Source organism: Triturus cristatus, chromosome 7 (genome assembly GCF_964204655.1).
Source record: "Triturus cristatus chromosome 7, aTriCri1.1, whole genome shotgun sequence".
Classification (NCBI taxonomy): domain Eukaryota; kingdom Metazoa; phylum Chordata; class Amphibia; order Caudata; family Salamandridae; genus Triturus; species Triturus cristatus.
In genome coordinates, this window is record NC_140590.1 from 1,867,323,689 (window position 1) to 1,867,349,415 (window position 25,727).

General features: G+C 46.3%; 1 protein-coding gene across 1 annotated transcript in view; it reads left to right on the plus strand.

The window, feature by feature from the left end:
- LOC146813539 (uncharacterized) overlaps positions 1-25,727 on the plus strand; it is a 140,482-nt gene that overhangs the window by 46,721 nt on the left and 68,034 nt on the right. The window contains exons 4-6 of the mRNA XM_085620302.1: positions 5,388-5,501; positions 6,390-6,500; positions 7,495-7,590. Coding sequence (XP_085476428.1) covers positions 5,388-5,501; positions 6,390-6,500; positions 7,495-7,590 — 321 coding nt within the window. The remainder of the gene's footprint in view (positions 1-5,387; positions 5,502-6,389; positions 6,501-7,494; positions 7,591-25,727) is intronic.

Below are 25,727 nucleotides of genomic sequence, written 5' to 3' on the forward strand. Positions count from 1 at the left end.
CGCATTTGCAATGCAATAGGTCTCGCGTGTGCGAAAGTTTAAGTTATTGGTATTGTAAATGACAATGCCTTTTATTTATCGGTTTTAAAAACAACACATAAATAAAAGGCATTGCCATTTACAATGCCAATAGCTCAAACTCTCATAAATGCGAGACCTACTGCATTGCAAATGCTTGTTTCAAAAGGTATAGTGAATAAAGAATACATGGGTCGGCAGGATACATTACACACAGAAGTATATAAACACATGCGAGTCACGGATCCGTGTCTGGCCTAGCCAGCTAGACATCCCCACAGTCAAGAAATGTACCCACTGCAACCTGCCCGGGAGTCGGGTGCATGTGCCTCAGCAGTTCCAGTGTCGTCTCTTAAAGAGGGGCAGCAGCCACCACATACCAGCCCCTAGCCATACATGCCAGTGTGAGCCACCCAAGCAACTTAGACATTGAGAACAAATTAATCACAAACAGGTCAAAAAGAGAAACTCAGAACAGTGGTTCTTGTAACCCCCTATGCTTTGAAAACTCCCGGCTATTTGTTTGGAAGCCACGACTAACAGTAAGGGGAACCAATCGGAAAAAGGTTTGCTTTCTGTTAAATCCTGACAGGCAACAACTTTGTTATTTTTGTCTAAACATATCCGTGAAACAGAAAACTACATGTTCTCATGTTATTGCCTTCTGAAGAAATTATTTTCCAATTTCTCATTTATTTAAAAATGTGATGGTGTCAGCGTACATGTTTCTCGTCCTAATAATGCACGCACTGGTTCCCGCATTTTTCAATTGTCCCTGGTTGTGATGGAAGGCTGTAGTAAACTAGTGAAATAGCTCCTATTACCTCACCACATTCCACTGTCAAGAGTCCGTGGAATCACCTTCTTACTGACACGCAATCAGGTGTTAAATACATTTGGAGAGAGAATTGTAATGCCTCAAGTTTTTTTTTGTGGTTTTTTTTTAACTAACCCAAGTTGAAGTTAGGAGTGCAAAGTCATTTGTGCATCGGGACCAATGTGACAAAGCCAACACTAAACATTGAGTTGCACCAGAGATTTTTTGGTATCCCCAACGGAAACTATTGTGGCCTTAGAAATAACATGTCAAGCGGCAAAAAAAACATTCAATAGCTAAAAGTGTCAAGGTAAATTTAGCAAGGGCAAGGAGTACAGAAGTTATTTTGTTCCTCAGAATTACTTTAATACAGGTCACCGCGTTTTCAAGGTGGGTCTCGGCGGTGTCACGTTATTATTTATTATTATTTAATTTATTTAAAACATTTGTAGAGCGCATCTGTCACCTTGCAGGTATCCTGGCGCTGGAAGAGTTGCTCCTCAGGTGGAAAATGATGGGAATATTAAGAGCGGAATACTAAGAAATAATTAAGGGAAAAGCCAGGTTTTAATCCGCTTTCTAAATGGAAGGAGTTGCGATATTTGGCAGATATCAATATGTATTATGTATCTTGTTTTGCAAAAAACACCTAGATGGAAAAGTATTGTGCAAGATGGTGGTGAACGTGCAGCCTACACGCAATGGGCAGCATTCTTAAACTTGTTTGAACAGCATTCTTTATTTCACAAACAGTTTCCCGCTGGTTTAGTCTCCACTCACCAGGTTTCTCGCTGGTTTAGGCTCCGGCCATCCTAGAATTCAGTCTACGTTTTTCCAGTGATGTTTATATTTAGTACAGAAGCACTCTGTATTCAGTTGCCATGGATGACATGTTTATATTTCCAACCCCCGGGAAAAAAAGCAGCTTGTTAAACTCTATTCTAAGCTCTCTGGAGTAAAAATAATATAGGTAGTCAGAACGAGCAGACATCTCAGGAAATTTCAAAAAGATACACGAAAACTTTCGAAGTAAGTTAAGAAAAAGAGCTAGATGGAGCCATCCACACACAAATACAAAGTTAACTGCTTAGAACGAAAAATGTGCCTTTCGAAGTGAAGTATAGAGTTTCCATAAAACACTTCACTTGAAGCCTGCCATGCGTATAAGACACAAAAAGGACGAGTGGTGTTCGTGCGCGCCACACCGAGACATCTGTTTCCTATTATCGCGCACGCCTCTGTGCACGATAATTGCAAACAGATGTCGGGCCTGCGGGTAACCGGCACCAATATGCCATGGGCGGAGCAATGCACCCGCCTTTGGCCAATTGCGTGCTGCCTTTGTTAAAAAGATGCACGCAAAGGCCAATAGCGTGGGCCAAAACAAAAAGCACGAGCGTGTGCGATTCTTAGGTTAGTTTTGGAACCCCCTACATGAAGTCTTCGCCAGACCCAATCATGGACTTCTAAGCGTAATAAAAGGGCCTCTATATACAACAATCAACCCCGTTTCCTCCCAAAACAACAAAACCTACTCACAGCTGTCACCACCTTATAAGAATACTGCACTACTAATTACACACATCCCATCCATGACATCACACCTAACACCTCAACACACCATGTAAACATTAGACCCAAAGGCAACCTACTCAATTAATTTCACAACAGTAACCAGTACAAGACCTTCCAAGCACTGAGCAGCATTCATTAATTACCCAACACACCTGTGGAAAATGACCACCTTCTGCATGGTGTACCCTCCAAATGTTCGTTAACTATTTTCAGTAGCTGTAGAACTCTGTGCCTGATAACCAGAGTTAAAGTGTCCGTGCTCCTTCTTTTCAGGATGATGAAATTGGTATTCCTCTAATTAGCATATTTAACTTACCTATAAATTCAAGGTATGTGGTACAAAGTGTACCCTAGGCGTGTAAGTTAAAGGACTGCAGCACTCATTGTACCATCCACTACAGTAGCACTGGAAACATGGCTTCCGACCTACCATTGCAGGCGGACAAATGCAGCTTTTAAACTGCAATTCTGCCTGTCAATAACATCCTTTGACAGGTCTAAAGCTTCTTTTTAAATATGAATAAAGCACACCCAAGTAGACGTTATTGCCTGTAAGGCAAAAAGCATGGTATTTAAAACTAGGACATTTAATGTTCAACATGTCCTTATATTGAAAAAGTCCCAAGACCGATTTTCACTGTGGGAAGGGTGGTTATTCTGTTAGAAAACACTGTGATGCAATATTAAATGTAATAATGCTATCTCTTGCTTGGAAACACCTGGACATTTAATTCTTGGACTCTTTGTAATATTTATTAAATGCCCAATTCACTGCTTAAGTCAGAATTGTAACATTTATTAAGGAAAAGGTACTTTTCGAAAGTTAGTTTTTCCCTGCTTAAAGCCTCTGGAGGCTATTTTTATTGGATTCCAGCTGCAGCCCTCAGAGTGCTTCACTCTGAATGAGGTATGAAAACTGCTCGCAGAGCAGAAGCCAAAGGCTTGGATTTTGAAATGTGTTTTGTTCCTGTGGCAGGATGATTATTTGAGCTGTGCCCAGGAACGTAACTATCTTCAAAGGGGCCAACCCTGTTGCTGGCAGATATCAGTCGACACCTGTACAGTCCCCTAGTGTAGCCCTAGTCAGCCAGACTCCAATCACAGTGGTGAGGGAGCTGCCTCTAGGACTGTTTTGAAGTGACTTCAGAGGAGGGGTTGCTTATTTCCCTGGCCACACCTCTGGGGTGGGCACAGTCCAAGGGTTTCACCGTCTTTGATTTAGTTACGGGGCCACTGTGGTATTGCTTCCTGTAGGGTACACAGGAAATGCTGCAATGGGGGGGGTAACCCTGGGAGCTTTGGTTAGGGAGATCCACAAGCTGATGCCAGGCATAAGTGTGGCATCCTCGGTACCCTCCTCAGAAATCTACTGAACCTGTCGAAGATCAAAAGAGGACTGAACCTGCTGTCTGCAACCTGAGACCCAGGACAAAGAAGTAAACTCCAAGGGTCTTGACCCCCAAGTGCTTTCACTGAGGTCTTGGAACCCTGGGCTGTGTCAACATGTACTCCTATCCTAACATCCTGAGTGACGTGGAACTTAGACATTTTTTGGCTCCAAGGACCTCTAGAGGATTGGGACAAACCTGCCAAACCTATCTGATGAAGGTGCGTTGCTGCTGAAGATTCAGGTTTCCCCCTGCTCTGAGCTTTACTTAGCATCAAATTCTATTCAGCACAACCTCGCAGAGAAGGTATCCGGAATTCTTCACCGGGCGAAGGCACCAAAAGTGGGACCTTCCTTGGCGCAAAATTCTACTTTCTCCCTTTTGGAGCTTTTCCCTCCAAAAGTTAACAGCTTCACCTAGAACTTGTCCAATGGCTATCCAACCTCGGGTAGCCCACCTCAGCCACAGCATGCTGCCTTGCCATGCTGAAGATTTTGGACTTTAGCTTCAGAGACTAAGTTTGAAGGTAAAACTTCAGACTGGGTTGCATCCAGCTTCTGTGGCCTGAGCGTCAGATGCTTTTAGGCTTACTCAGCATTAGTCATGGACAGAGCACTTCCTATTTCACAAGCCTCTTCATAAACATAAATGACGGATATAAGCCCTCTCCGACTACGGCAGCCATATTTGAATGTGGAATGCATACATACAATAAGCATTTTATATCCTAAATGTGGCCCAATGAGCTTTAATTCAGCATCTCCACTTTCAATCATTTGAATTAAACTGAATTCTTTCTAAATCTCTGATTTACAGAGTTACAAAAATGACATATTTTGCCACACACATATGAACTATCATAACAGTTCACTCACTGTTGTGCATCCAGCTCCAACAAGCACACAGATCCATTAATGCAGGCAGCTGTCCCAACCAAATGAATTGCGCCCCATTGGGCGACGAATGTTGAGGGGAATTACACACCACCGTTAAAGTTAACAACTTTGGGTTTATGTTGGGTGCAACCATAATACGCATGCCTACATGTTTCTGTGTGACCACATGTCACGCCCCATTGGGCATAGCGAAAGTAAATGACAGCAATTATCTCAACAAATTTCCAACTGATCTATTATGAAGAAAAATTGAAAAGAAAAAAGAAGAAAAATAAATTGGTCACTTTCCATGTCTAGATATATTAGCTCTTTGCGTTATTTGTACCCGGAGACGGATTCTCTTTCCGGAATCTTGCATGTTTATCTACAAATAAATAATCATATACATCCATGAGTCAAAAAAAGAGGCCAACAGTGTGTTCTGAATACTTTAAAATATCTAAAAGCATCTAAAACCCGTTGAGGCAACAACTGTTTCAACGCCCGATATACTTTACAGTTAATTATAAATCTCTTCATCAGTATTTAACCCTATGGGCTCCTTGGTACCCATTCTAAAGATATACTAGCCATGCAGTATGTGAACATGCACCGTATAAAAGTGTGACTGGTAGGATAACTTCTGTAGAACTTGCAGCATTTGTGCTCATGGCATTCAATTTCCAATTTAGTCTTGTGTGTGCTTCCCAACAGGAGATCACATGTTCAAATGTGGAAATGTTCTGAGAAAAGAAGAGTTGATGGACTCCACTTTTACAGATCCCTATGGCGCAGAAGGAGAAGAAAGCAGAACGGATCCTACCTTAAGTAAGCTTCATGTTGTAAATGTTCTTTGCATTGAGGGCTCTTTCACAGAAGACAGCATGCCAAATGAAACAGCGAGTGAAAGCATTTATGGAGGGCGCTTTGAGATTTCCTTATCTATGAAGAATACTGAGTCCGGACTCTGCATTCTTCTTCAGTCTGATCTAAATACGATTTAGGTTGAAATAAGAATAATGACGTCACTAAAGTCACTTATTTTTCGGTGTCCATGTTGAGTGAGGGCAACGAGTAGAACTGCACAATTCAATTCAGTAACGCAATATATTGATGACAAGCCACAAGGATTTCTTCTTGTGTAGCTTTTCTACCTTGGTTTACAATTCCCTAGTGCTGTGGATTACGGGTGAAGCTTGGAGCGACTGGACGGTGGGGGGCTTTTATGACTGTATAATAGAAACATATTCTGCTCTATCCCCCTGTCCTTTTCTGAAGGCGATTCATACAGACCTCATGACGTTCACACTGCTCTAAGCTGTCAGTATAAGAACATATCTTGAAGGGTGTTGCACTTCTCTGACATTTGCTAACAGCCAGCCTTCAAGAGGTACCATTTTTGTAGTCCGCTGTAGTGAATTTGTAGAAGACTCGGGGGGATTTACAGCTGTCTGGATACTTTAAAAATACAAAATATAACTATGTTCTCAGACTGGCACCACTCTGAAATGGCTTCAAACCCCTCCTTGTGCTGCCCTTAACCCTTTGTGCAGCTTGTCCATGTCCAGAAAGATGCTCTCGTTGCAATCCATAACAATCTGTTACCTAAAACCAAACATGTCTATGACCACTTCCTGTACATCTGTGGTCATATGGATGTTTTCTGCCCCACCAATGCTTACACTTTGAAGGTACCCGCTTATTTTTTCCTTCTAGGAGATCACATCCTTAACTCCGAAGATGCTGTCAGAAAGGAAGAACTGGAGTCTGGTCTAATGGACATCTGTGATGCTGAAAGAGCAGAGAGCAGCTCCTGCCCCACCTTAGGTAAGGCTTGTGCTCTTCGGTTATTGTCATGTTGCTGAGGCTTAGAGATGTGAGCGCAACAGGCGTTTGGGAATCTCTCCGCACTCCTGGTGCACTTTGGTACCAAAGAGAAGGTTCCGCATCATGGTGCTCCTTTTTTCCTTCACATGTTTTGGTCATGCTCTGGGGTACATGCTTTCTGGGAGGGAGTTATATGCACGATAGAGGAGAGCATTGAGAAGGAGATCCCACGAACCCCGGGTCACTGTCTCCTCAGTTTGTTTCCCCACCCTTGCAAAATGACAGATAACTGGAAGGTTTCATGATCCAGCATATATTGTTGCTAAGTAGGAAATAGCGTGTAGTTGGAAGGCAACAAGAGGTCCTAAGCTCACAACTTGGAAGAATGAGATGGTAAAATGGGCGAGCTGTGAGGGGAGACTGCTCCTGAGGGAGGCACAGAGGGGAATGGGAAACATGGAGGGAGCCTGGATTGCATTAGTGGACAGCCTGACCAACCCAGAACTGGCATCACCAGTAGATTCCCCAGATGAACTGTATATATTACAATCGAGGGGCAGCTGTATGCATCATACTCCCTGGATTACCCCCCTACCCGAGACTTTTCATTATGACTTATCATACTTTTTCTATAATGCACGCCCTGAATTTGATGAGAGAAAGTCATGTATTGACCTATGGGGGAAATGGGGGAGGGAGTAGTTTGTTTGTCGTTTGTATTGTTCCAGATTAACATTGACAGATTGAGCTGTTCATTATGACACGTTGTACACTGGTACTGCACTGCGGAGCGATGGTAGTGCAGGTTTTGATGGATTTTGAAAACTCAATAAAATCTGTTTTAAAATAAAAAGAAATAAAAATAATAGCTGAAAATGCCGGCTAGCGAGCGGTAACTCTTTGATTCTTCTCCTTTCCTCCTCTGTCGCGTCACCTCATTCATGAATACGTGCTTCAGGCTGATGACTTATTTCTTTGTTTCTCTTTACAACAGGACACGGAGACATCAAACCAATTGTCCACATTAAGACTGAAGGAGATTTGTATTCAATTGACCACCTGGACCCTGAGAGAAGAGACGGCATCTTGTGTAAGTAGACTCTCCTTGGTATTTGAATACAGTTCTACGGATGTCACCCAGGGACATATGCTGGTACAGCTGTCCCCAAAGGACTGTCCCTGTCATACGTTTAGAAACTGGGCTCCATTGCAGATGCCCGCCACCCAATTTCTGTCCCCATTTGGCTGTTGTTTGACTCTGATAGTGCACTGGAACTTGCTAACCACACCTCAGTGCCTGTGCTCTTTCCCCTAAAAATAATATAAATTGGTACACATAATTGGCAAGGTACTTTGCCCCCTTATAAGTCTCTAGTATATGGTAACAGTGGTACCCAGGGCAAGGGTGGTAAAGGGGTCACCAGGGCCGTGGCACTGTATTGTGCCACACTGTGTGAACCATGTAAAGGTGTATCTGCAGGTCTGCAATTGCAGCCCTGAGCGAGCAGCCTGTCTGCTCGAGAGTGGCTCGGCACACACCATGTGCTGCAGAGCCACACCACTGCCTTAATGTAAGTAAGTCACTCTTTGGGGGGACATGTACCATCAGGGACACTTCAAGCACGCTGCTGCATTTCTAGGCGCCACACCACCTACCACTGTGGACAGATTCCTATATATCCGCTTACAACAAGCTGTCATAGCTGCTACTCCCGCATTGCTTCCATTGCACCAAACGATACGAGGAGGGGCATCACACGCTGTGTCTCGCATATTCAAAGCCTCTATAGGGGCGGGGAAGGTAAAGCAGGGATGGGAAGCGGAACTGGGGCATCCTATCACAGAGGACGCCTGGGCAAACAGCTGTCAACAAACCGAACGCATCACTGCTAGCAGCAGATTAAGAATTATTCATTTTAAATTCCTCCACAGAATGTATTACACCCCAGTAAGGTTACATAGGCTCCAGTTACGAGACAGCAATAGATGTGACTGCTGTAAGCAAGAAGGAGCAGGCTTTCTACACTTGGCGTGGGAGTGCAGATCCACATCGCAATATTGGGCTGAGGTGGGGAATGCCTTGGGAGACATGCTAGGGGTACAGCTGGATCTGACACCGGAAATGGGTCTCCTGGGCTACCTTCCAGGCCACAAAGGCCGCGTAAAAGATTCCTGGCGGGGGGGTCTACTGATGGCCAAACGCAAAATCGCCTGCAGATGGGGGCGGGGCAGAGCGCCCAAGTTTAAAGAATGGTTGACCGACATTACTTATTGTCAGGAGCAACACAATATCTACGCTGAACTACTACCCCGTCGCTCGAGACCCTGTGATATCTGGGAACCGGTCACTCAATATATGCTCAAGGTGGCTGCTACAGGCACGGAGGATGGGGTCACACCATCGCAAACCACTCGCCAAACTGAGAACGATGAGCCACATGGGCCTGAGGTCGATCCTGAGGGGGCTGCTGTTACATATCATTTGCCACTCATACTTACACAGATTGCTAAGTGCTGAGACTGATACACTAAAGCTAAAGCTAAGTACTAGACTGCTGTATTCATGATAGGTCACTGTGGAGTCTGCCACACTTGGTAATTGGAGTGTTGTAGTACCGCAACATGCCGGACCGTGTAGCCAATAGATTGACAACTAACGAGACTACTGTGATATTTCTCCCATTTCTCATGCTCCTGTTGATTGCCAGGTGTTGGGACTGATATAACCGAACTCCAGCTATGCATTGGCCTGTTGTGTGCTGGGACTGCCAATGTAGTATCTACCCCTCTTTGTAAATGGTAGTATTGTTGCATCGAGACATGTCGGATCACATGGGAAAGAGGTCGCTCACCCATGAGCTTGCTGTGATACTCCATCCTCCACTCATGCTTCTGCTGATTGTTATGTATTGGGACTGATGTATTTAAGCATAAGATAAGCCCTGAACTGATATATCCATGAATTGCCAACGTAGTGTCTACCACACTTTGTAATTGTAGTATTGTTGTACTGAAAAATGCCAATAAACAAATAAAACAAAATAAAAAAAGTAAGTCACTCTTAAGGTTGTCCTCCTAGGCCCAGGAGGTAGAGTGCATTATAGTAAAGGTGTGGAGATTTTTTTTAAAATATACATTTCTACAGTAACCCTGTAAAGCAAGGTTTTACTGTAAGTGATCTGCGATCCATTGAGTAACATGCTGAGGAAAGTTGATATAGCCAGTTCCATTATGGAACGACCAAATTGTGTCGTGTTTGGTGTCAAACACTGTGCTTTTTCACCCCTAACATGATTCTCGTGTCAAAGGTGAGCTAGCATGCACATGGGTGCCCACTTAGGATACAGGCACCCAGTGCCTTGGTGTGCTTCCCCAAGCCATTTGCCACCAAGTCAAGAGTCTGCCCTCCTGGTGGGATGGGACAGAGACATAGACCTGGGCAGAAAGGAGGTCACATCTCCAACCTCCCAGGATGGCTAGTGTTTACAGTCATAAAAGCGGTAATCCTCAAAGGCTTTCATCATCACTGGAGGCCAAAGCCCTTCCTGCCCTGTCCAGCCCACCAGGTGATAAAATTAGTTATTCAGGAGGCGTACACCTCTAAAAAGCTAGCCACACCTTTAGGGTGGACTAAGAGGTCTGTACGGCCAAGCAAAGGTTCTGCCATGTTGACAGACCCTGAAATAGAGGACTCTGGGTAGAAGGGTGACGTACACCCACAGTATGTTGTTACCTCAGGGGCGGGTTAGCCACAGAGACCAGTAGCCCATTGGCCATTATCCCTTTCGCCCTTAATGCCCCCTAAACTAGGATTTAAGAGGCTCCCCTGGCACCAGAAACTCAGTTCTTACTTTGAATCTGAGAAAAGACACAAAGAAGACGCTGTTACAGAAAAGAGGACTCTGTACTCTGCCAAAGAGCGGGCACTTAAGTGCCCTGAACAGACCATATACAGAAACCGTGTGCTTGTGGTAAAAACTCGTTGCTCCCAGCAAGAGGGACTCCAATGGACATCAGACACCAAAGCAGACTCCCTTGGATTTGTGGGTTCAATCCCCTGCAAGCTGCAGGAAAATTGACGTACTTGATGAGAAGTATTGCGACCCGCTGGGCCTGTCGAGAGTGGCCCGAAGAGAGGTGGTGTCCTGCAAGCCACGAAGTGGTAACTAAATTCACACCAAGTTTCAAGCTTCCACTCTACTCCTGTTGACCTCCAGCCGCCGAAGGAACCATGGACTACATTTGCCACAGCCAAGGATTGGTGATCGCCATTCAGGGATTCGATCACTTGAGTGACAACTCCAGCCCGAGAGCAACTCGCAGCGACCGTAGTCGGCAACGACCCGCTGCTGTGTTCCTGCATCCTGAAATTAGTGTCATCGAGTGTGTGGCATAGCATCTTTGGCGCAACCTGCCCTGGTGATTGCCAGCTGCCAGTTACCTCTGCACCCGGGGTCGCCGAGCAAGGTAGAAGAAATCCAGCTGTTGAAACAGGGTCCTACGACTCCAAAGGCCTCTACTCCCCGTGGGTAGAGTGGAACTCCATCTCCAAATGTGGATTTATCAAGTGCTGCAAGTTTGACAGCTCCCCCTGATCCCATTCAGTACCACTGACAGTCAAGTCACCTCTGCACCCGGACTCCCTGGATAAGGTAACAAAGTAGTTGGAACTTTGTCTAGGGACCCGAATGACCCTACCCACAAGAGGGTTCGTTTGAACTCACCCTGCAAGTGACCGAGTGTCACCTGTGTTTAACCCAATGACTTCAATGGGACCAGTTAGACAGATGTGCTGCGTCTGTTTTTGAACACTTTAAGAATCCACAACTCCGGTTATATGTATGATACAAAATTTGTTTTGGTGTCTATATTTCTATAAAAATAAGCTCTAATTTATAAATTGGTCTCGAATTAATTTCGAGTTGCCTCATTTACTTATGAACCATCATGGTACTGTAAAATACTTTACATGTGTTCCTCCAGTAATGCCTGGCTGCTCTTTGCCTCACAACCAGGACTGAGCTAAGGATTATTGTTGTTGAATCCAAGGATCATCTATGTGTATTGTGAGAATATTGCATGGTAAGGTGTTCCACCCATATTACAGTAGGTAAACAGCTTTTAGTTTGCATGCTAAACAACGCATGCCATAACAACGCGGTCGTTACAACGACCGCGTTATTTCGCATACAGGTTCAACGCAAGTCGGAACATCGACTTGCGTTAGGGGGCAGAAGGTTTTGGATTTTAAATCCAACACCTTCCCTAGTGTCCGCACAGACTGGAGTTGGAATAGTAAATTGTACTATTCCAACATCCAGCGCCCCCTAAAAGCAAGTTGTTGTTCTGACTTGGGTTGTAACGGTATACAAAGTAACAATGCGGTTGTTGTAACGACTGCGTTGTTATGGCATGCGTTGTAAAGGCATGTGAAAAAATGTCCTATATTCATTACAGAATATTCCACCTTGTAACACATACACCCCCCAGTTGCCGCCTCTGCTGTTAATCAACACTGCTTTTTACCCCTGGCATCCATTTCCACTGCCACTGCTACCCCAATTGCCCCTTCTATTGAGTACTGTACAGAACCCCCACTCCCGTTCTCCGTGGTAGGGATTTCGAGTCCGTCTGTGCGCATTGCATTACTATTAATCGCAGGACATCGGCCCTCATTCTTCCAGTAGCACAGAGCAGACGGGTCCATCAGTGTCACAGACTGAGTATTCACCTCTCGCAAAGACTCCCACATCTTATTACCCCTGCGTTTGCTCTTCGTCTGCTATATTGCTTACATGGGCAGTAAAACATATTCAAGCAGGTTGGTGGTTTTGTCATCAAAGGCATTTTTTGTTCCTATTTACTTCTTTTGGGGGACATGCGTGGGACCCCGAACCTCAATAATTCACTGAACCGCAATATTTTTGATTATCCCAAAATGTAATTCTGGAAATTCGTCTCCAACACCCGTGATCTTGCAGTAAGAGTCACCACCTTCCACATCAGGCCCAACAATTTATCAGAGTAAAATCAAATAGTGACTGAGACCACTCAATAACTGAATTCTAAAGCAATACATTTTTTTAGGGTTAATTAGATAAGTCTCAAAATAAGCAACGTAGAGAAAATGCCAGGAATGCTCAGATACAGAGTACAAAATCAGAAATTGGAATCATGGGAATCCCTGTTCAAGTAGTAAAGTGTCTTAAAAATCTCAGTGTTGAGCATTTTAAAGGAGAAGAGAAATCTCGAGTAAATCGGACAAAGTATCAGGAGGAAAATGAGAGCACCAATCTGAATTCCCAAAACCAGGGGGTTTTATCCACTTTTTACGCATAACAATTAACAAAACTGCAGATTTAGCATGACCTGGTCATCGTTGGCTCATATTGGACAAATCCGAAATAAACACGTAATTTAAGATTTCATAACACTAAACCTAATCTAAGGTAGAAAACTCCTTCCGTTGACTTCCACAGTAACGGCAGTCCGGAGCTGTATACTACAATATGAAACAATCTCAACAAAGGCTCATACGTTAGCGTGCTAGCAGGCCTGCATCAGAACTGCAAGCGGACTGGTCCTTCAGAAAGATACACCAGGAAAATGATGGAAAGCGTCATTCACAAGACTTTCTCTCTAGGGAAAATAACTTATGTCCCCGTGTACTGGGGGACGTAGATTGGGAGAGGGAATGAGCAGGAGCAAGTTTAATACAAAGATGTCACTTAAAGAAGTGTGGCAGAACTAAAGTACATTAATAATCACACTTCTAAACATTATACCCATCTCGTTTTAAGTACAGCATGATTAAAATTAATCAGTTACAACTATATTCATCACAAAAACCTTTAGTACGCACAAGTTTTTTCACCTAAAATTGCACATTAGAAAAACCTTCAACACTAGGATGTGTCTAAAGTGGAGGCAGTTTAGCAAGGGGCTCGCTGAAGATGAAGAAGGATATGTTATGGTATGTTATGTTAAATTATTTGTGAAGCGCAACGTGTACCTGGGGGTGTCTTGGCGCAACGAAAGGGGTGCGAATGATCTATTGATTGAAAAGCCAAGTTTTTAGAAGCTTCCTGAATTGAGATAGGGAGGGAGCTGATCTAAGATTGAGGGGAAGGAGGCTCCAGGCTGTCGCAGCTCTGACCACAAAGCTGTTGCCACCCCATTTAGATCTTTTTAAATCTAGTGGCATTTACTCTGAAAGGGCCTGTGGATCTTGCGTTTTTTGAGGGAGTGTACCATGAGAGGGCTTTCTTCAGAAAAGAGGGTCCAGAATCATGGAGGGCCCTGTACGATATTCCCACAAGATGACAGTCAACTTTGAGTGGCGACCCAGGATAAGATGAGGGATGTGAGCCGTCCATCGTTCCTCAACCAGTATCTATGTCAGTTCTTTTTGTTTGTTTCACAGCATCTGTTTTGCTCGGGGTGTCACATTCATATTCACGTGAAAGATGATCTTTGCTGCTATTGACCCCTAGTCTTGATAATGACTTTACTCAAAAGAGGGCACTTGGAGATGTGAACAGAGGCAATAACTCCAACAATCCAAAGGCACCAAGGAGTTGATGTTGCAGTACTCAACGATACCACTTAAATGCCATGTGGCACAGGCACACATTCCGTTAGTGCCGCTAAAACTCTTATCTCTGATCTCAAAGGTGGGAATTGTTTGCGAACTTTAAGAGGGTTTTCTCACTGCAGGCCCTTGCGCACTAACGAATGTCCTTGTCAGAACTGGGGGCAAATGAGAGCTAGACATTATGTTGGCGTGGCTATGGCAGAAGCGTAGAAGTGAGAGGTGTGAGCCAGACTGCTCCCAGTGAATTAGAAATCCAAGTCAACAGTGCCTTTGGAGAGAAAGGAGCAGCTCCATACTGGACAGTATGTTCATGGTACAGGTGTGCAGCAGGTGCATGTAGTATGAAGATCAGAGGACTCCAGACTGCACACAAAGACCCCTTATGCTGCAGACTTTAGAGTGTACGAGGGTTATAGTTGAGGCTAGCGGCGATATATCTTGGTACACACCCTATCTATCTGCTTTAAGAGAACAGCTAAGGATAAGTGTAGTGTATAGGGAGAGCTCAGAACTTTTTTCCAAAGGAACTTCTTTGCTATTCTGGTAAGACCAGACCCGTCTTACCATAGGATCCAAGCCTCATCGCTCCACCCTTAGTTTCCCTTCTCCACCACCTGCCATCCTCAGATGTTGCCCGAGACCTTCCACCTATGTGACTGCCGGCATCCTGCAAGGTGACACCCAGCAGCCCATCGTTGACTCTCACTGACTGCAAGAAACACATACCTGACGCACCAAAAAATAAATACTTCCCTATGGAAGTCCTGTCTCCTGGCATAGACATTGTGGTGGCCGTTACTAGCTAGATGGTCAATATTACATAATGGCATCACCTGCTAAATCCTTTTGACATAACACTGAGTATTGTCTTTATGTAAAATTGATCACCTGCTGTATTTTTGCCGTGGCACACTGTTCCCATTGTGCACTCCCTCGCCTTTGGCACAAATGAACTTATGTTTCTGGAATATTGTCAGTTTTTTCTCACTGCTGGTAGGAGGGGCTAGCAGTGTGAAGTGTGTCCCTTGAGCTATGGTTTGTCTGACCACAGTTGGACAGGCCTAGCTTCGGGGGTGTATGCACTTGACCCATGGTTAGTTTATTAGTATCTTGGCTAGCACCAGCAGTTAAGCCATGCATGGTCAGTGGCATCGTACAAATAAAAATAATTAGCAGAAACCTTCAAAAAACACCAGCTTCTGGGAGTCCGTTTTTAAACTTGAAAAAGATAAATGTAATACTGCCTCCTCCGTGGTGCAGCTGTGAATTAATGGGTTACTCTGAGAACCTGGTGTTTTTAGGACAGTACTCAATGTTCTTCATTGTATCTACTAGGGAACCATGGAAGGCTGAGAGGAGCTTGAAGCTATGAACAGTAAGCAGAGACTTCCGCGGTCAGTTCATTAACCTACTGAGCAATGTTACAGCAGTTCTTGGGAGAGCACCCCTGGTTTGTCTCGCTGCTTTAATATCCTATAGTCACGAAAAGTGATGCCATTTGCTCAATATGTCTTGTTCTAAATGTAGTTGTATGATGCAATTCTGTCTTAACGGTGAGTGGCTGTATTCCCTCCATTCCCTAACCCAATTAGGACTAGGTCATTTGCTATCCTAGAAGACAGTTCAGCCACGCAGTCCCTTTAAGGTCACCCCTATGTTATTTCATGGGTCACATGGCGGCCACCAGCACTACCTCTACAGAAACCATTGTGCTTCCTCCCGTAGAACAGCCGCCCACTGCTAGGTCTAACAGAACAAGAATCTTCCAGTGTGCTCCAGATGTGCAGGATGATACCTGTCTCTAATCGGACAGAAGAAACAGGGCGGAAATTAAACCACAAACCACAACAGAGACAGCCCACTAACTCGAACGGCCGTTAGAAGGCTTTAAAAGCACCCTTGGTGCATCAGAGGAGACACAACACAGCTCAAGGCTTACCTCGCTGCTTCACTGCCAAATAGGATCTCTCCTCAGCCTCCCTCACCACCAGTCACAGGGCAGGGCCACACCTGAAATAACACATGCACAAGAAGGGTGTCCAGGTTTAACTTTAGTAATGGTTTGTTACCAAATAGTCGTCAGGCATTACAGACTATAAAAGCTTTACTTGCCATACAGACTGCCAAGCGCCGAGACGCCTAAAATGAACCTGGCTTTCATGCAGAGCCCGGGGGCACCATTGTACTGAATAAAAGATTGTCAGCGGGGAAGAGGGGAATCCGGTGCTCCCTGGTTTTAATTGTGCAAGGCCGAGACCGGGTGGGGGAGGGGTAGTGGGTTGTGCTTCAGCACGTGCGAGATAACTAAGGATTAGGAGAGTGCTGGATTGATTTCAGAAAATCGCCATCTGAATAACCTGCATTTCACAAAATATACATGCGCACGTATTAGAAAAATTTCAGTTTTTAAAGAACCTGAATGGGCATATAGTATATGTGCAGATTGTAATATAATGTTCATTAGCTTGCATTCTCCTTTGTTACGTCATTATGACAGGTAGTCTGAGACAATAAAAAGCCCTTTCTCATGCCAATGCTTTACTACTGTAATAGCACTGAATCTGACCGGCGCTTTAAGTCCTAATGTGTGGGTGGGTGAGCTTGTACACTTAACAGCATTCACCCGGATTCGGGCTTTTGTGTTTTTGGACCACAATTATTTTCACTGGCACTGCAGAACTGGGTTCATGTTTGTGTTCCCACTGCACAAAATGTAGAGCCACATAAAGCCACATTCACGGGTCCCTGTGACATAGTGGCTTCATCAGCCTGCAACCCCGACAAAAAATTATTTATTATGCAGATGACGGCAGCAACACTGTGACCACTGTCGCACTTAAAGGAAAAGGGCCCTGAATAACATGATGGGATGGCAAGGAAAGCAAGATGGAGGTCGGCTGAGGCGATCGTTTGCAGCACTATGACCTGCTGAGATCCCGACAACCCCCTTTATTGGTAGGAAAATGCTATCACGTATATTAATTGCCCTAAAGACGCTGCTGGATAAGGAAGTTATTGTTTGTAACCTTAAGTGCGATATAGTGACAGGACAACAGGAACTGCTACTTGCCTGTCGGAAACTGTACCACGCTCTGGATCGCCCCGACGGCTGCTACTACGGGGTCCATCTACCCGCCTCAGTGAAACAGAAGGCAAATGCTGGGGCAGCGAGAGGAAAGGCGAGTCCGGCAGCGCATGCAGCCCCTTCGTTGAGCCGCTCTCTGGCCAATCCCGTGGGAGGAGAAGCTGCTATGCGGCAGCCTGGACGCCGAGGGCAGACAGTCACCCAGATAGAGAATGCTCCAGAGAGGAAAGGGAAGGACAGGGCTGTGCCCCAGCAGCGCCTGCCCACCCCCACTGTAGCGGGGATGTTCAAGGCAGCTAAACCGTGCTCTGGACATGCAAATATGATGGACCTTGATGCTACAGCTGGCAGAGAGGGCTCAGCGCGCAGCGAGCATACTAAACCAGCGCGGTCTTTTTGCGGCCCCGAAAGTGAAAGAGGACCGCGCTGCAGCCGGAGCATGGGGATTTCTTGACTTTATGGGGCCATGTGTTTCGAGCACATGGCCCCATAAAGATATGAAAGTGCTTCACGACAGCCGTGAAGCAGGCGACCCAGTCCGGATCACAGGGGAAAGGGCGGCAACCCAAAACCCTAATGTTCGAGGCATATGAGCTGCAGATTGTACACTTAGCATAGATCGCCATCTGGTGTTGGGCCCGGATGTTTGCAGTTTGTTTTTCTTCTTGGACAGTCTTTGGAAGTCACGAGTTTGGTGACTCCTCCTTCGGTCCGTACTGCGCATGGGCTTCGGCTCCATCCTCAGATTGTTTTTTTCCGCCATCGGGCTCGGATGTGATACTTCGTGCTCCGGCTTCGAACTTCTACGGTTCCAGCCTCGACGGAAAATCCTCGATTCTTCGAGTTCCTTCATCATCTTCATCTCTCGAAGCGGCACTTTCTCCATCCTGTTCATCGACACCGGCCTTCGGGCCCTCCGCGACTCCGGTCCCGGCCGATGGAAAGGACTCCGTTCAAAAAGTGCCCAAAATGTGGGTCTAAATTTCCCCACACCGACCTCCATCAGGTGTGTAACCTTTGCCTCTCTCCGGAACACGAGGCTAGAGACTGCCCCGCCTGCAAGTCTTTTCGATCGAAGAAGACCATCCGAGATCGAAGAGCTCGACGCACCATGGCGCACTCATCCTCCGCAGCTCCACCGGACATCTTCGGAGACGACGCCGAAGCTTCGGGGCAAACACACACCGAACAGGAGGAAGACGTCGTCAGCGCTTCCGAGGCCGACGACTCCGATGTGGAGGACATTACACCAGCGCAGCGGGCCGTGAGTAATATGCCCCCTCCTACCCCCACGCCGAAAACCAAAGAGACTCAGGTTACTCCCTCGCCTGCCGGCCTGGGCAAAACCAAAACCAAAACTTCGATCACCCCACCTTCGGGCCCGGTGTCGAAGCTCCCAAAGTCTCATGGCAGCTCGGGATCGAGCCAGCCGACACCCGGTGCCGAAAAACAGCATCCGGCACCGAAGACTGCAAAATCCAGCTCGACTCCGAAACCACCGGTGCCGAAGCCTGGACACTCGGTGCCGACCAAACACAAACACAAATCTGTCGGCACCGATGCTCCGGCGCCGAAACATCATTCGACGCCGAAACACCCGGAGACCTCAAAAAAGCATGGCGCACACAGACCATCGAAACCCCCGGTTCCGAAATCACCGGTGCCGACAGACGACTCGACACCATTGGCTCTGTTTACACCAGACCCTTTACAAAAGACTTTGTCCAAAGATCCTAAGACTGGGCTTTTGACTTTAACTACCAAGAAAAGACGCCTTGATGCTCCGGCTCCTCCTCCTCCACCCAAAAGGAAGGACTCTGCTACTTCTCCCCTCAGAGTGCCCTCCCCACTACCGCCTCCCCTACCCCCTCCACCTCCTCCACCACCTCCACCTCACAGGTCTCCGCCACCTGTACCTCACTACGATCCGACCCCATCCCCAGATCCGGATGATGGGGATCCGGACAATTACCCGGCGGACGCCCCAATGGATCCCACTCCACCAGGGACCCCAGATCCATGGGAGGATTACAATAACCCTGATATACCCAATGTACCTCAGGACGACTTATACCCATCAAGACCGTCTCCTCCAGAGGACTCCTTAGGGTTTCACCATTTAGTGCAGAGAGCAGCACACTACCATGGGGTGGACATGCACAGTGAACCAGTAGAAGAAGACTTCCTACTGGATACATTTGATATACAAGACAAATCCACTTCCATTTTACCCATGCTTAAGGGTGTCACCAAGCACGCTACAGAGGTGTTCAAAGACCCTGTCAGAGCCAGAGTACTGAACCCTAGAATAGAGAAGAAGTATAAGGCGGCACCCACAGACCCTGCTTACATCAAGGGCCCTGCTCCCCTAGATTCCCTAGTTGTCTCCACAGCTAGAAAGCGGGCTAACTCCCAATCCTCAGGAGATGCCCCACCGCCAGACAAAGAATCTAAACTTCTGGACGCGTCTGGTAAACGCACCGCCTCCCAAGCTGCGAACATGTGGCGCATTGCAAACACACAAGCACTGCTTGCGCGATATGATAGAGCACACTATGACGAACTAGAGGCTCTTATGCAGCACCTTCCAGAAAAATACAAGCACAAGGCTCATGACCTGATACAGGAGGGTAAACTAATTACAAACACCTCCATTAAGTGTGCCCTCGATGCAGCCGACACTGCTTCTAGGGCCATAAATACCAGTGTCCTGCTTCGTCGCCACGCCTGGCTCAGGATCTCAGGTTTCAAGCCTGAAGTCCAGGCATCCATACTCAATCACCCCTTTGACCAGGAAACACTCTTTGGGCCAAAGGTAGACGAAGCGCTCGAAAAGATGAAGAAAGACACAGACACAGCAAAGTCTATGGGGGCACTCCAAACACAAGCCTCCAAACGTTCCTTTCGACGCTCGTCCTTTCGTGGCACAGGCAGAGGCTCCTCCACCGACAACGCCTCTACCTCCTACAAGTCCCCTCCTCAAAATACCTTTTCAAAGGGCAATCAGAGAGGTGGTTACAGGGGTAACAACAATAAGGGCAGGGGCAAAACCAACAACACCCGTTCTGCCACCCCCCCCGCACAATGACTCCCCTCCGCTCCCCCCAGACCATTCCACTCCGGTCGGGGGCAGACTACAAAACTTTATCCACGTATGGGAGTCCATAACATCGGACAAATGGGTAACCCAAATCATTCGGTCAGGGTACTGTCTCGAACTAACATCTACCCCACCCAATATCCCACCAAGGCACCGTCCAATGTCTCAAGAACATTCCACACTGCTCAAACAAGAGGTACTCTCACTCCTCCAAAAACACGCTATAGAGCAGGTCCCCGTCAATCAACAAAATCTAGGGGTCTACTCCCTATATTTCTTAATACCAAAGAAAGACGGGACCCTCAGACCCATTCTCGACCTCCGGCCTCTAAATGCCTACATACACTCAGACCATTTTCACATGGTCACCCTACAGCAAGTCCTCCAACTCCTCTGCCAGGGAGACTTTCTCACAACCTTGGATCTGAAAGACGCATACTTTCACATTCCAATACACCCCTCTCACAGGAAATACCTCAGGTTCGTGGTGGACGGGCAACATTACCAATTCACGGTTCTCCCCTTCGGGGTCACCACCGCACCGCGGGTGTTTACCAAATGCCTAGCAGTAGTAGCAGCACACCTCAGACGTCAACACATTCACGTCTTCCCTTACCTGGACGACTGGCTGATAAAAGCCGCGTCCTACGACCAATGTGTGCAGCATACAAACAGCACCATCCAACTGCTCCACCAGCTAGGCTTCACGGTGAACTACCAAAAGTCCCACCTCATACCATCTCACACAAAGCAATATCTCGGGGCCACTATAGACACCTCCAAGGGTATTGCCTATCCAAACTCAGCCAGAATCACAAGCATTCAAGCCTTACGCAAAACATTCCTTCCTCAACACTCTCTTCCAGCAAGAGTGTTTATGAAGCTCATAGGAATGATGGCGTCTTGCATCTTCATAGTGCCCCATGCAAGACTCCACATGCGTCCACTTCAAGAGTGCCTAGCACAACAGTGGAACCAGGCCCAGGGTCAGCTGACGGATCTGGTGTTGGTGGACGGCCGCACACATCACTCTCTGCAGTGGTGGAACACCACAAACCTTTCCAAAGGGCGGCCGTTCCTGGACCCGGTTCCTCAGGTGATTCTAACAGCGGACGCATCGCTCTCCGGCTGGGGAGCGCACCTCCTACACCTCACCATGCAAGGTCTATGGACGCCACAGCAAAAATCGCTCCACATCAACCACCTGGAGCTCTTGGCGATCTTTCTAGCCCTAAAATCTTTCCAAAAACAGATTTCGGGCAAAGCAGTCCTCATTCGCACAGACAATATGACTGCGATGTATTATATACAAAAACAGGGGGGGACACACTCTCCCCAGCTCTCCCGCTTAGCCCAGAGCATATGGAGATGGGCAATTCCCCAAAACATCTTTCTCCTGGCACAGCACGTTCCAGGCGTACAAAACACCATGGCAGATCTGCTCAGCAGACAAACACAACAACTACACGAATGGGAACTGCATCCACAAGTTCTTCACCCATTCTTCCAACAGTGGGGGCATCCTCAGATAGACCTCTTCGCCACCCACGAAAACAAAAAATGCCCAAGCTTCGCCGCCAGATACCCACACCCATTGTCCAAGGGCAATGCGATATGGATGAACTGGTCAGGCAGATTTGCATACGCCTTTCCACCTCTCCCACTAATTCCATTAGTGGTCAGGAAGCTACAACAGCACTCCCTCACACTCATTCTGGTAGCTCCGACGTGGGCCAGGCAGCCGTGGTACACCACGCTACTACAACTGTCAGTGGTACCACATCAAAAATTGCATCTATCCCCATGCCTCCTAACCCAGAACCATGGAGAAATCAGGCACCCGGACCCAGCTCAGCTCAACCTGGCGATCTGGCTCCTGAAATCCTAGAATTCGGATACCTTAACCTTCCCCCTGATTGCATGAACATCATCATGGAAGCCAGACGCCCTACCACTAGAGCATGCTATGCCGCAAAGTGGAAAAGATTCGTAATTTACTGCCGTAACAATACAATCAACCCTCTAGATGCATCCATACAGCACATAATATGCTATCTGCTCCATCTTCTTCATAGGTGTAACCTGGCATATTCATCCATACGCCTACACCTAGCAGCGATCGCTGCCTATCTACAAAACAGGCAGCATTTATCACTCTTCAGAGTGCCCGCTATTAAAGCCTTCATGGAAGGCCTTAAACGAGTAATTCCTCCCAGGGCACCACCTTCCCCTGTATGGAATCTAAATTTGGTTCTTACACGTCTAATGGGTCCGCCCTTCGAACCAATGCACAAATGTGAGCTACAGTTTCTCACCTGGAAAACAGCTTTCCTTGTAGCTATCACTTCCCTTAGAAGGGTTGGTGAAATACAGGCGTTCACCATACAGGAACCCTACATACAAATGCATCACAGCAAGGTCATACTTCGCACAAATCCGAAGTTTCTGCCCAAAGTCATTTCCCCCTTCCACCTCAATCAATCAGTGGAATTACCTGTCTTCTTTTCCCAACCCCAATCTGTTGCAGAAAGGGCCTTACACACACTTGATGTGAAAAGGGCGTTGCTATACTACATACAAAGAACGCAACCCTTCAGGAAGACTAAACAATTGTTCGTTTCCTTCTCTCCACCACATAAAGGCAACCCCATTTCAAAATCAGGGATAGCTAGGTGGATTGTAAAATGCATACAAATTTGCTATCAAAAGGCAAAGAGAACATTATCTGTTCCCCCTAAAGCCCACTCTACAAGAAAGTTAGGGGCTTCTATGGCTTTTCTAGGGAATATACCCTTAGATGACATCTGCAAGGCAGCCACATGGTCTACACCGCACACCTTCACAAAACACTACTGTGTAGATGTGCATTCCAAGCAGCAAGCTAGGGTGGGCCAGGCTGTACTAAAGACACTTTTTCAAACAGCTGCAACGGATACCGGTGGTCGCCGCTAGGGTTGGGTACTGCTATATAATCTATGCTAAGTGTACAATCTGTAGCTCATATGCCTCGAACGGAATATGCTACTTACCAGTATGCATCTGTTCTTGGCATGTAGAGCTGCAGAGTTGTACACGCCCACCCGCCTCCCCGGCTACCTGTATCCGTTCCAGTACATCTTATTTAGATACAACACATGGGTTTCTCACTGTTATTACTACGCTCCATCATTTCCCTGTTGGCGAAAAACAATCTGAGGATGGAGCCGAAGCCCATGCGCAGTACGGACCGAAGGAGGAGTCGCCAAACTCGTGACTTCCAAAGACTGTCCAAGAAGAAAAACAAACTGCAAACATCCGGGCCCAACACCAGATGGCGATCTATGCTAAGTGTACAACTCTGCAGCTCTACATGCCAAGAACAGATGCATACTGGTAAGTAGCATATTCCTTCCAATGGCAGGCCACCGTTTAGCATAAACGGTGACGCCAGCCAATGGAAATGAGGGGCGGGGCTTCAAGCCCTCTACTGAAACTCCTCATTAGCAATAAATCTCGCCGAGCGAGCTGCGTATGTGCGCAGCAACGCTAGTCGAGACCTAAAAAGGAAGTATGTGAGTTTCACCCGAGTATATACTTCTCTCTATAAGAAGCGTGGATGATGTCTGAAATTTCTCAAAACTTCTCCTGACATTGGAGCAGCAGTCACATTACTAGTACAAGTACGGCCAGCCAAGCAGCTCAAAACAGTAAATAATTCAATTGAAGCCTAATCCATTTGAATATTTAGAGATCAGACACTTAGGCCTTCTCCCCAGAGCACCAGTAATTCCAGTTGTGGCCCAATTGGGTTTACAAGTAATGTGCCGGTATTGCACTTTTTTACTCTATTCAGGTTTTGCCAGTTAATTTCTGCTAGACTTTATTTGGTGAAAAGAAAATATACTCCAGCCCGGACAGTGGAAACTCCAGACCTCTGGTTCAGGGCCTTTATAACAGCCGGTACGGCTGCGGGCTATGAGGCTATAGTCGAATGGGAAGTTCTTCGTCTAAGTCTGTATGTGCCCAAACGATTCATTTTGATGCCTGTTTGTTTTGTCCAATACATTTTGCCTTTCGGTGCTAACAATTTGTAAGTGTGTAATATTTGAGAGACTTAGTTAGGTCTGACAAACAGGGTACACCTGGTAAAAAAAGAACTTCCAGGAGTCTTATTGTAGTGTACATTTGTAAAGGCTGTGAACGGAAAAGAAACTACTTAGGCTTTAAGGTGCAAGGGTAGATTAGATAGCTAGTACAGATACTGAAAACCATGATAGTATTCAGCTAACGAATCACGTATATAGTTTTCAGTGGTGCTCTCATTAAGAGCAGGCGGTTTACCTCCCCAGAAACCAGCCTTTTATACTGAGGCCCTGAATCCATGCGTGTCCCGTAGTGTGAGCACAGCTGTCAGCGTCACCTTCTTATTAATATTAAAATCCTATTAAGATCACTCTTAGAATTCTGATGAGAACTGAACAAGGATATTATGCATTAGAAATATTGATCTGCCACAGCGCTGGGGAAAGAGAATAAGTATTTTATTAAAGAGAGAGGATAATCCTATGCCGCGCACCTATAGTGCCCTCAATCACAGCAGCAACGACAGAAACCTTCTCAAACATGCATAAAAACTGAGAACCCTCAGCCATCATCCTTCTTTTTCTGCTGTGATTTAACAGACCCACATCTGCATCCAGCAGAAGAACAAACCTTAAATGCTCATTCCTCTTCCTCTAATCTCACCTGCTTTAAAACCAAGAATGACTAACGATAGGAAAAGGAAAACCGGTGGGAGGGATATTAGCATTTTGCAAAAAATAGGTATTTCACTAAACTTCAAACACCAATTGCATTGACCACAAATAAAACCTCTTTTTAGAGCATTCAGTATCAGTTATTAATAAAAAGCTGCTGTAAAACTAGTCAATGCGGGCGTTTCTCTACAAGTGAAAGAGAGGGAATGTTAACACGTAAGCGGGAACCAGGAAACGTGATTGAGGGCCCGTTCCTCTAATTGAGGTTGCACAACATGCTTAACAAGTGACCATAAAAAAGACCAAAACATTAAAGAAATCAAAAGCAGGCTGGAGAGTGGAGATGGAAGGTGGGATCTCAGAATCTACTGTTCTTAAGGATGGGAAATGAATGGACCATCTAGGAGAACCCAGACTGAAAGGGAATATGATAAGGATAGGCCCAGGGTGTCAGCCCACCCCGAAAACTAGGAGACCAAGCCCGCCCCAGTTCCAGGAGTCTTCATCGTCTCCATAGCCCCCCTCACCACCATCGTCAGAAGCTACTGACTCAACATCGTCTCCAGCTAATCATCTCCCTCACCAACCAACCCACAGCCGCCGGAATCAACTTTCACAGCGGAATGAAGGCCGTTGCTACATGGATGAAAGACAGCTGTCTCAAGTTCGAATCGGACTAGACCAAAGTACTGATCCTGGGACCCACCCCCTC